At 45.4% G+C, this 13,455-nt stretch overlaps 1 protein-coding gene across 1 annotated transcript in view; it reads left to right on the forward strand.

Annotated features, from left to right (window-relative positions):
- Window positions 1-13,455, forward strand: part of LOC121556044 (Nance-Horan syndrome protein-like) — an 84,361-nt gene that overhangs the window by 23,610 nt on the left and 47,296 nt on the right. Inside the window, exon 3 of the mRNA XM_045214017.1 lies at window positions 6,259-6,442. Within this exon, the coding sequence (XP_045069952.1) occupies window positions 6,259-6,442 (184 nt within the window). The remainder of the gene's footprint in view (window positions 1-6,258; window positions 6,443-13,455) is intronic.

A 13,455-nucleotide genomic window follows, 5' to 3' on the forward strand; every position in this document is an offset into this window, starting at 1 on the left:
AGGTTACAAGAGGAAAGGGTGGAGGGACTAGACTGCTATAGTAGAGGGAGAGAGGTTACAAGAGGAAAGGGTGGAGGGACTAGACTGCTATAGTAGAGGGAGAGAGGTTACAAGAGGAAAGGGTGGAGGGACTAGACTGCTATAGTAGAGGGAGAGAGGTTACAATAGGGAAAGGGTGGAGGGACTGCTATAGTAGAGGGAGAGAGGTTACAAGAGGAAAGGGTGGAGGGACTAGACTGCTATAGTAGAGGGAGAGAGAGGTTACAATAGGAAAGGGTGGAGAGACTAGGTGAAGGTCCAGATCTCCTGGAGAGTTACCCTCCTGCAGCTTATCAACCAGCTAGTTATTAGAACCAGGTGCACTAGATTAGGGTTGGAGAAAACCTACAAGACGGGAACTCTCCAGGAGAGACCTGTATCAGATCATGCTGGATCTAGTGTCAAGTCTGTTGATTCCATCTTCTTCTGGTCATCCTCATCGTGGTACTCCAGCCCTCTGGGGCCTGATTGGGTCATCCTCATCGTGGTACTCCAGTCCTCTGGGGCCTGATTGGGTCATCCTCATCGTGGTACTCCAGCCCTCTGGGGCCTGATTGGGTCATCCTCATCGTGGTACTCCAGTCCTCTGGGGCCTGATTGGGTCATCCTCATCGTGGTACTCCAGTCCTCTGGGGCCTGATTGGGTCATCCTCATTCGTGGTACTCCAGCCCTCTGGGGCCTGATTGGGTCATCCTCATCGTGGTACTCCAGCCCTCTGGGGCCTGATTGGGTCATCCTCATCGTAGTACTCCAGTCCTCTGGGGCCTGATTGGGTCATCCTCATCGTGGTACTCCAGTCCTCTGGGGCCTGATTGGGTCATCCTCATCGTGGTACTCCAGTCCTCTGGGGCCTGATTGGGTCATCCTCATCGTGGTACTCCAGTCCTCTGGGGCCTGATTGGATCATCCTCATCGTGGTACTCCAGCCCTCTGGGGCCTGATTGGGTCATCCTCATCGTGGTACTCCAGTCCTCTGGGGCCTGATTGGGTCATCCTCATCGTGGTACTCCAGTCCTCTGGGGCCTGATTGGGTCATCCTCATCGTGGTACTCCAGTCCTCTGGGGCCTGATTGGGTCATCCTCATCGTGGTACTCCAGCCCTCTGGGGCCTGATTGGGTCATCCTCATCGTGGTACTACAGCCCTCTGGGGCCTGATTGGGTCATCCTCATCGTGGTACTCCAGTCCTCTGGGGCCTGATTGGTGTCACACTTCTCCACCAGCCCCAGCTAACACTGAGAACTAGAGTTTCCCATCTCCATGACAGACTGTCACCATGATCACCTGAAAAACAGAAATAGTGTCACAATTACTTTGTTTGCAAACTGTAGCAACACTGAAACTTTAAAAAAAACTAGCAATGCTCTCATATCTTACTTACATGCTTGTGGTCGGCAAATAAAGCAAACAGGTACACGTAACAAACATCCATTGAAGGATAGTCAGTGTGTTCACAGAGTTGGATCATGTCTACATACAGTAGCCAGGGAGAGGTGAGGTGGGGAATGGGATTAGTCCAGATAGAACAGTGTTTCTGGGGACCCAAAGGGGAGAACATGTTTGTCTTTACCCCAGCACTACACAGCCAATTAAAATGATCAACTTATCATCAAGTGTTGATGATTTGAATCAGGTGTGTAGTGCTAATGCAAAAACAGTATATCTTCCTCCATTGTCCCTGTCCCACACTGGGCTCCAACCAGTGATCCCCTGCTCCCTGTCCCACACTGGGCTCCAACCAGTGATCCCCTGCTCGCAAACACACGACTGTCCTCCTTGACAACTTACCAACTGTTTGAGCCACCCAAAAGGAACCAATTGGATGGCTCCATCTGGCTCCAATTGGATGGCTCCAATTGGATGGCTCCATCAGGCTCCAATTGGATGGCTCCATCTGGCTCCAATTGGATGGCTTCATCTGCGACATTTCGAGCTAGCTGTGGAGTGAGCATGTTCTGAACTCTGTTACACTAAAACATGATCACATATAAACATGTATGTCTGTGAATCCTCCGGTGACCCACCTGCCCTCGGCACAACTCCTCTCTCTCTTGGACCATGGTACTGTACCTGTACTCCTCAGTCTTCAAATCAAAATAAAATGTTATTGGTCGCATACACATATTTAGCAGATGTTATCACAGGTGCAGCGAAATGCTCCAACAGTGCAGTAACAGCTAACATTATTTTTTTTTTTACTGTTTCTCTTTGTCATTATGGGGTATGGTGTGTAGATTGAGGAAAACATTATATTTAATCCATTTTAGGAAAATGATGTAATGTAACAAAATGTGACCGACTGGCTCGATTCGGTCTTACGTAGCAAAAACATTTTTTATACATTGGATAAAAGTAGAGACTCAGAGCTAGAAAATGGTATATCATACACTACAGTTGAGGAACAATGGGAAAGTAATTCTGCTTTTAAAGTTGATAAACTTGTAACCCCACTTTTGAGAAAATAGCCCTTGAATGTTTTGGTACCTACATGAGAGCTCTTCTTTGTCTACACCCATTCAGCTTCGTTCACACCCTCTTAAAAGCTTTAGCCCCACCCATCTCTTTAAGGATTCACATGTGAGGCCATGTGCTAAACAGAGTGAGGCCATGTACTAAACAACAAAAGATTTCAAGACTAAAGGCTGGTTTATACTACGGGTGTGTTTGTAAATTTAATCTGGAGTGCCAGATTTAATCAGGAGTGCGCTCTGGGCGTTCGTAAACTCAGAGCGTTTCGCTCTCGGAACGTTCAGAGCGCACACTTGACGCTCTGGCCGAAAAGTAGGGTTGATCCAAGCGTTCTGACCTCACATTGGATGGGTTGATTAGGATCCAAACCTTCAGGTTACAAGAGGAAAGGGTGGAGGGACTAGACTGCAGTAGGGTTGATCCAAGCGTTCTGACCTCCCATTGGATGGGTTGATTAGGATCCAAACCTTCAGGTTACAAGAGGAAAGGGTGGAGGGACTAGACTGCTATAGTAACCTTAACCCTAACCCCTAGCCTAGCTGTTGTTAGCCACCTAGCTAACGTTAGTGTTAGCCACCTAGCTGACGTTAGTGTTAGCCACCTAGCTAACGTTAGTGTTAGCCACCTAGCTAACGTTAGTGTTAGCCACCTAGCTAACGTTCGTGTTAGCCACCTAGCTAACGTTAGTGTTAGCCACCTAGCTAACGTTAGCGACAACAAATTGAGTTCGTAACACATCATACACTCCCATTCAAAGTTTTGGGCTCACTTAGAAATGTCCTTGTTTTCCATGAAAACATACATGAAATGAGTTTGAATAGGAAATATAGCAAAATGCATAGGAAATGTAGTCATTGACAAGGTTAGAAATAATGATTTTTAATTGAAATAATAATTGTGTCCTTCAAAAAGTATTTGATCCCCTGCTGATTTTGTACGTTTGCCCACTGACAAAGACATGATCAGTCTATAATTTTAATGGTATGTTTATTTGAACAGTGAGTGACAGAATAACAACAACAAAATGCAGAAAAACGCATGTCAAAAATGTTATAAATTGATGAGGGAAATAAGTATTTGACCCCTCTGCAAAACATGACTTAGTACTTGGTGGCAAAACCCTTGTTGGCAATCACAGAGGTCAGACGTTTCTTGTAGTTGGCCACCAGGTTTGCACACATCTCAGGAGGGATTTTGTTCCACTCCTCTTTGTAGATCTTCTCCAAGTCATTAAGGTTTCGAGGCTGACGTTTGGCAACTCGAACCTTCAGCTCCCTGCACAGATTTTCTATGGGATTAAGGTCTGGAGACTGGCTAGGCCACTCCAGGACCTTAATGTGCTTCTTCTTGAGCCACTCCTTTGTTGCCTTGGCCGTGTGTTTTGGGTCATTGTCATGCTGGAATACCCATCCACGACCCGTTTTCAATGCCCTGGCTTAGGGAAGGAGGTTCTCACCCAAGATTTGACTGTACATGGCCCCGTCCATCATCCCTTTGATGCGGTGAAGTTGTCCTGTCCCCTTAGCAGAAAAACACCCCCAAAGCATAATGTTTCCACCTCCATGTTTGACGGTGGGGATGGTGTTCTTGGGGTCATAGGCAGCATTCCTCCTCCTCCAAACACGGTGAGTTGAGTTGATGCCAAAGAGCTCCATTTTGGTCTCATCTGACCACAACACTTTCATCCAGTCCTCTGAATCATTCAGATGTTCATTGGCAAACTTCAGACAGACCTGTATATGTGCTTTCTTGAGCAGGGGGACCTTGCGTGCGCTGCAGGATTTCAGTCCTTCACGGCGTAGTGTGTTACCAATTGTTTTCTTGGTGACAATTGTCCCAGCTGCTTTGAAATAATTGACAAGATCCTCCCGTGTAGTTCTGGGCTGATTCCTCACTGTTCTCATGATCATTGCAACTCCACGAGGTGAGATCTTGCATGGAGCCCCAGGCCGAGGGAGATTGACAGTTCTTTTGTGTTTCTTCCATTTGCGAATAATCGCACCAACTGTTGTCACCTTCTCACCAAGCTGCTTGGCGATGGTCTTGTAGCCCATTCCAGCCTTGTGTAGGTCTACAATCTTGTCCCTGACATCCTTGGAGAGCTCTTTGGTCTTGGCCATGGTGGAGAGTTTGGAATCTGATTGATTGCTTCTGTGGACAGATGTCTTTTATACAGGTAACAAACTGAGATTAGGAGCACTCCCTTTAAGAGTGTGCTCCTAATCTCAGTTCGTTACCTGTATAAAAGACACCTGGGAGCCAGAAATCTTTCTGTTTTAGAGGGGGTCAAATACTTATTTCCCTCATTAAAATGCAAATCAATTTATAACATTTTTGACATGAGTTTTTCTGGATTTTTTTGTTATTCTGTCTCTCACTGTTCAAATAAACCTACCATTAAAATTATAGACTGATCATTTCTTTGTCAGTGGGCAAACATACAAAATCAGCAGGGGATCAAATACTTTTTTCCCTCCCTGTATATCAGTTACATACAGTACATCTATCCCTCTTGATACCTTTTCCTGTAGTGTTCTGTCTGTCTGACGATCCTCTGACTGTGGAGGAACTGTCTTCCAATGCCAGACCTAAATGTGTTGTGCATCACATGAAGCTCAATTAATGTGTTTGTGTGTTATGGTTCTCTGTCTCAGGTTTTGGCCCTGCATGAAGTAAAAATGTTTTATAGATAGTTGAAATGTTGTCTTTGTGCATGTTGTATGATACTACTAACTGTGATAATGTTTTTATTCAATCACTATATGGACCAATGAAAATAACCCTAACCCTCTGCATGTAACTCTGCTGTAACCCAGCTATAGTAACCTTAACATAACCCTAATCAACCCCTGACCCTAATCTTCAACCCCTGACCCTAACCTTCAACCCCTGACCCTAACCTTCAACCCCTGACCCTAACCGTCAACCACTGACCCTAACCGTCAACCCCTGACCCTAACCGTCAACCCCTGACCCTAACCGTCAACCCCTGACCCTAATCTTCAACCCCTGACCCTAAACTTCAACCCCTGACCCTAACCTTCAACCCCTGACCCTAACCTTCAACCCCTGACCCTAACCTTCAACCCCTGACCCTAACCTTCAACCCCTGACCCTAACCTTCAACCACTGACCCTAACCTTCAACCCCTGACCCTAACCTTCAACCACTGACCCTAACCTTCAACCACTGACCCTAACCTTCAACCACTGACCCTAACCTTCAACCCCTGACCCTAACCGTCAACCCCTGACCCTAACCTTCAACCCCTGACCCTAACCTTCAACCCTTGACCCTAACCGTCAACCCCTGACCCTAACCTTCAACCACTGACCCTAACCTTCAACCACTGACCCTAACCGTCAACCCCTGACCCTAATCAACACCTGACCCTAACCTTCAACCCCTGACCCTAACCTTCAACCACTGACCCTAACCTTCAACCACTGACCCTAACCTTCAACCACTGACCCTAATCAACCCCTGACCCTAATCAACCCCTGACCCTAACCTTCAACCCCTGACCCTAACCTTCAACCCCTGACCCTAACCTTCAACCTTCAACCCCTGACCCTAACCTTTAACCCCTGACCCTAACCGTCAACCCCTGACCCTAACTGTCAACCCCTGACCCTAACCTTCAACCCCTGACCCTAACCGTCAACCCCTGACCCTAACCTTCAACCTCTGACCCTAACCTTCAACCCCTGACCCTAACCGTAACCACCACTTACTGTCTCTCTGTTCCAGGCTGGTACTCCCTCTGACCCTGAGCGTCTTGGCCAACGACCCCGGCACCCTGTCCCTAACGTTCCCTCCACGCTGGACAAGCAGACTAACTGGTCCAGAGTTCTCCCACTGCCCACACCTCAGGAGAGGATGAAGAGAGACTCACAAGTCATCACATCCTGCGTCATCCCAATTAACGTCACAGGTAAATACCATGCAGCTTCTTAACCCTGTGAATGCATCCAACATGGTACTCTACCTTTGACCAGGGCCCACTTGACCTGTGTGTTGTTTTCAGAGGTCTTGTCAGAGTCATTACCGCATGTCAGAGTCATTACCGCATGTCAGAGTCATTACCGCATGTCAGAGTCATTACCGCATGTCAGAGTCATTACCGCATGTCAGAGGCATGAAACAGGTGGCATAGCCTCCACTCTAAAATGCGATGTGGTTCGATGCGAACACTGCCATGTTGCCTCCACTGTTTGGAGGCTGAGTGGATGAAGTGGTTCGATGAGAACACTGCCATGTTGCCTGTTGAGTGGATGAAGGTGAGTGAGTAGCCTAGTAAAGGAGACATGTGAAGTGATTGTTTGACAATCAGATGAAAACATCATGACTGGTTGTGTTCATGCCACAATAAAAGGTAATACATTTTTTACAGTTAAATGACAAATCTTTACGACTAGGCCCACAGAGATCCTGTTGAATTAATGGGGATTCTATATGGAATTATATGATTAGGCCCATAAAAAGATTTGGTGCACGTGCAGCATATAGGAGGTCCGTAGTGGAAGGAAGTGAATTCTACTTTCATCCCTGGTTATACTGTCTCCACCTGTCACCATACTGTATTATAGCATCACTACCCCTGGTTATACTGTCTCCACATGTCTCCACCTGTCACCATACTGTATTATAGCATCACTACCCCTGGTTATACTGTCTGTTACTGTCTCCACCTGTCACCATACTGTATTATAGCACCACTACCCCTGGTTATACTGTCTCCACCTGTCACCATACTGTATTATAGCACCACTACCCCTGGTTATACTGTCTGTTACTGTCTCCACCTGTCACCATACTGTATTATAGCATCACTACCCCTGGTTATACTGTCTCCACCTGTCACCATACTGTATTATAGCATCACTACCCCTGGTTATACTGTCTCCACCTGTCACCATACTGTATTATAGCACCACTACCCCTGGTTATACTGTCTCCACCTGTCACCATACTGTATTATAGCATCACTACCCCTGGTTATACTGTCTCCACCTGTCACCATACTGTATTATAGCATCACTACCCCTGGTTATACTGTCTCCACCTGTCACCATACTGTATTATAGCATCACTACCCCTGGTTATACTGTCTCCACCTGTCACCATACTGTATTATAGCATCACTACCCCTGGTTATACTGTCTCCACCTGTCACCATACTGTGTTATAGCATCACTACCCCTGGTTATACTGTCTCCACCTGTCACCATACTGTATTATAGCATCACTACCCCCTGGTTATACTGTCTGTTACTGTCTCCACCTGTCACCATACTGTATTATAGCACCACTACCCCTGGTTATACTGTCTCCACCTGTCACCATACTGTATTATAGCATCACTACCCCCTGGTTATACTGTCTCCACCTGTCACCATACTGTGTTATAGCATCACTACCCCTGGTTATACTGTCTCCACCTGTCACCATACTGTATTATAGCATCACTACCCCTGGTTATACTGTCTCCACCTGTCACCATACTGTATTATAGCATCACTACCCCTGGTTATACTGTCTCCACCTGTCACCATACTGTATTATAGCATCACTACCACTGGTTATACTGTCTCCACCTGTCACCATACTGTATTATAGCATCACTACCCCTGGTTATACTGTCTCCACCTGTCACCATACTGTGTTATAGCATCACTACCCCTGGTTATACTGTCTCCACCTGTCACCATACTGTATTATAGCATCACTACCCCTGGTTATACTGTCTCCACCTGTCACCATACTGTATTATAGCATCACTACCCCTGGTTATACTGTCTGTTACTGTCTCCACCTGTCACCATACTGTATTATAGCATCACTACCCCTGGTTATACTGTCTCCACCTGTCACCATACTGTATTATAGCATCACTACCCCTGGTTATACTGTCTGTTACTGTCTCCACCTGTCACCATACTGTATTATAGCACCACTACCCCTGGTTATACTGTCTCCACCTGTCACCATACTGTATTATAGCATCACTACCCCTGGTTATACTGTCTCCACCTGTCACCATACTGTATTATAGCATCACTACCCCTGGTTATACTGTCTCCACCTGTCACCATACTGTATTATAGCATCACTACCCCTGGTTATACTGTCTCCACCTGTCACCATACTGTATTATAGCATCACTACCCCTGGTTATACTGTCTCCACCTGTCACCATACTGTATTATAGCATCACTACCCCTGGTTATACTGTCTCCACCTGTCACCATACTGTATTATAGCATCACTACCACTGGTTATACTGTCTCCACCTGTCACCATACTGTATTATAGCACCACTACCCCTGGTTATACTGTCTCCACCTGTCACCATACTGTATTATAGCATCACTACCCCTGGTTATACTGTCTCCACCTGTCACCATACTGTGTTATAGCATCACTACCCCTGGTTATACTGTCTCCACCTGTCACCATACTGTATTATAGCATCACTACCCCTGGTTATACTGTCTCCACCTGTCACCATACTGTATTATAGCATCACTACCCCTGGTTATACTGTCTCCACCTGTCACCATACTGTATTATAGCATCACTACCCCTGGTTATACTGTCTGTTACTGTCTCCACCTGTCACCATACTGTATTATAGCACCACTACCCCTGGTTATACTGTCTCCACCTGTCACCATACTGTATTATAGCATCACTACCCCTGGTTATACTGTCTCCACCTGTCACCATACTGTATTATAGCATCACTACCCCTGGTTATACTGTCTGTTACTGTCTCCACCTGTCACCATACTGTATTATAGCACCACTACCCCTGGTTATACTGTCTCCACCTGTCACCATACTGTATTATAGCATTACTACCCCTGGTTATACTGTCTCCACCTGTCACCATACTGTATTATAGCATCACTACCCCTGGTTATACTGTCTGTTACTGTCTCCACCTGTCACCATACTGTATTATAGCACCACTACCCCTGGTTATACTGTCTCCACCTGTCACCATACTGTATTATAGCATCACCCCCCCTGGGTATACTGTCTGTTACTGTCTCCACCTGTCACCATACTGTATTATAGCATCACTACCCCTGGTTATACTGTCTCCACCTGTCACCATACTGTATTATAGCACCACTACCCCTGGTTATACTGTCTCCACCTGTCACCATACTGTATTATAGCACCACTACCCCTGGTTATACTGTCTCCACCTGTCACCATACTGTATTATAGCACCACTACCCCTGGTTATACTGTCTCCACCTGTCACAATACTGTATTATAGCATCACTACCCCTGGTTATACTGTCTGTTACTGTCTCCACCTGTCACCATACTGTATTATAGCACCACTACCCCCCTGGTTATACTGTCTCCACCTGTCACCATACTGTATTATAGCATCACTACCCCTGGTTATACTGTCTGTTACTGTCTCCACCTGTCACCATACTGTATTATAGCACCACTACCCCTGGTTATACTGTCTCCACCTGTCACCATACTGTATTATAGCATCACTACCCCTGGTTATACTGTCTGTTACTGTCTCCACCTGTCACCATACTGTATTATAGCATCACTACCCCTGGTTATACTGTCTCCACCTGTCTCCACCTGTCACCATACTGTATTATAGCACCACTACCCCTGGTTATACTGTCTCCACCTGTCACCATACTGTATTATAGCATCACTACCCTTGGTTATACTGTCTCCACCTGTCACCATACTGTATTATAGCATCACTACCCCTGGTTATACTGTCTCCACCTGTCACCATACTGTATTATAGCATCACTATCTGCAGCACTCCACCAATCAGACCTTTATGGTAGAGTGGCAAGACGGAAGCCGCTCCTAAAGATTCTCAGACCATGAGAAACAAGATTCTCTGGTCTAATGAAACCAAGATTGAACTTTTTGGCCTGAATGCCAAGTGTCACGTCTGGAGGAAACCTGGCACCATCCCTACGGTGAAGCATGGTGGTGGCAGCATCAAATTGTGGGGATGTTTTTCAGCAGCAGGGACTGGGAGACTAGTCAGGATCGAGGCAAAGTTGAACGGAACAAAGTACAGAGAGATCCTTGATGAAAACCTGCTCCAGACTGCTCAGGACCTCCAACTGGGGCAAAGGTTCACCTTCCAACAGGACAACAACCCTAAGCACACAGCCATGACAATGCAGGAGTGGCTTCGGGACAAGTCTCTGAATGTCCTTGAGTGGCCCAGCCAGAGCCCAGACTTGAACCCGATCGACAATCTCTGGAGAAACCTGAAAATAACTGTGCAGTGACGCTCCCCATCCAACCTGACAGAGCTTGAGAGGATCTGCAGAGAAGAATGGGAGAAACTCCCCAAATACAGGTGTGCCAAGCTTGTAGCATCATACCCAAGAAGACTTGAGGCTGTAATCGCTGCCAAAGGTGCTTCAACAAAGTACTGAGGAAAGGGTCTGAATATTTATATAAAGTATTTCAAGGAATAAGTTAGTCCTGAATATTTCTAAAACTAAAAGCATTGTATTTGGGTCAAATCATTCACTAAACCCTAAACCTCAACTACATGTCGTAATGAATAATGTGGAAATTGAGGAGACTAAACTGCTTGGAGTAACCCTGGATTGTAGACTGTCATGGTCAAAGCATATTGATACAACAGTAGCTAAGATGGGGAGAAGTCTGTCCATAATAAAGCTCTGCTCTGCCTTAACAACACTATCAACAAGGCAGGTCCTACAGGCCGTAGTTTTGTTGCACCTGGACTACTGTTCAGTAGTGTGGTCAGGTGCCACAAAGAGGGACTTGGGAAAATTGCAATTGGCTTAGAATAGGGCAGCACGGCTGGCCTTTAGATGTACACAGAGCACTAACATTAATAATATGCATGTCAATCTCTCCTGGAAGAGAGATTTACTTCATCACTACTTGTTTTTGTAAGAGGTGTTGACAAGCTGAATGTACCGAGCTGTCTGTTTAAACTACTATCAAACAGCTCAGACACCCATGCATACCCCACAAGACATGCCACCAGAGGTCTCTTCACAGTCCCCAAGTCCAGAACAGACTATGGGAGGTGCACAGTACTACATAGAGCCATGACTACATGGAACTCTATTCCACATCAGGTAACTGATGCAAGATAAAAAAAAACAGGTAAAAAATACATCTTATGGAACAACAGGGACTGTGAAGAGACACACACAAGGGTATAGATACATGCATACGCACACATTGTGATATTGTTGTATGGTGGTATTAAACATTTGGCAGCAGCTAATGGGGATCCCTAATAAACACAGAGCTGATAGTTCTCTAACAGGCTTTGACTTGTTTCTTTATATTTAACTTCAATGATTTATATCCATGCAGCTTCTGAGCAACAAAGCAGGAAATACAGTTGAAGTGGGAAGTTTACAAACACTTAGGTTGGAGTCATTAAAACTTGTTTTTCAACCACTTCACACATTTATTTTTAACAAACTATAGTTTTGGCAAGTCGGTTAGGACATCTACTTTGTGCAAGTAATTTTTCCAATAATTGTTTACAGAAGTTTACATACACTAAGTTGACTGTGCCTTTAAACAGCTTGGAAAATACCAGAAAATGATGTCATGGCTTTAGAAGCTTCTGATAGGCTAATTGACATCATCTGAGTCAATTGGAGGTGTACCTGTGGATGTATTTCAAGGCCTACCTTCAAACTCAGTGCCTCTTTGCTTGACATCATGGGAAAATCAAAAGAAATCAGCCAAGACTTCAGGAAAAAAAACAGAAACCTCCACAAGTTTGGTTCATCCTTGGGAGGAATTTCCAAACGCCTGAAGGTACCACGTTCATCTGTACAAAGAATAGTACGCAAGTATAAACACCATGGGACCACGCAGCCGTCATACCGCTCAGGAAGGACACGCGTTCTGTCTCCTAGAGATGAACGTACTTTGGTGCGAAAAGTGCAAATCAATCCCAGAACAACAGCAAAGGACCTTGTGAAGATGCTGGAGGAAACGGGTACAAAAGTATCTATATCCATAGTAAAATGAGTCCTATATCGACATAACCTGAAAGGCCACTCAGCAAGGAAGAAGCCACTGCTCCAAAACCGCCATAAAAAAGCCAGACTACGGTTTGCAACTGCACATGGGGACAAATATCGTACTTTTTGGAGAAATGTCCTCTGGTCTGATGAAACAAAAATAGAACTGTTTGGCCACAATGACCATCGTTATGTTTGGAGGAAAAAGGGGGTTGCTTGCAAGCCGAAGAACACCATCCCAACCGTGAAGCACGGGGGTGGCAGCATCATGCTGTGGGGCTGCTTTGCTGCAGGAGTGACTGGTGCACTTCACAAAATAGATGGCATCATGAGGAAGGAAAATTACGTGGATATATTGAAGCAACATCTCAAGACATCAGTCAGGAAGTTAAAGCTTGGTCGCAAATGGATCTTCCAAATGGACAATGACCCCAAGCATACTTCCAAAGTTGTGGCAAAATGGTTTAAGGGCAACAAAGTCAAGGTATTGGAGTGGCCATCACAAAGCCCTGACCTCAATCCTATAGAACATTTGTGGGCAGAACTGAAAAAGCATGTGCGAGCAAGGAGGCCTACAAACCTGACTCAGTTACACCAGCTCTGTCAGGAGGAATGGGCCAAAATTCACCCAACTTATTGCGGGAAGCTTGTGGAAGGCTACCCGAAACGTTTGACCCAAGTTAAACAATTTAAAGGCAATGCTACCAAATACTAATTGAGTGTATGTAAACTTCTGACCTACTGGGAATGTGATGAAAGAAATAAAAGCTGAAATAAATCATTCTCTCTACTATTATTCTGACATTTCACATTCTTAAAATAAAGTGATGATCCTAACTGACCTAAGACAGAGAATTGTTATTAGGATTAAATGTCAGGAATTGTGAAAAACTGAGTTTAAATG

The sequence above is a fragment of the Coregonus clupeaformis genome, unplaced genomic scaffold, assembly GCF_020615455.1.
Source record: "Coregonus clupeaformis isolate EN_2021a unplaced genomic scaffold, ASM2061545v1 scaf0182, whole genome shotgun sequence".
NCBI classification, from domain to species: domain Eukaryota; kingdom Metazoa; phylum Chordata; class Actinopteri; order Salmoniformes; family Salmonidae; genus Coregonus; species Coregonus clupeaformis.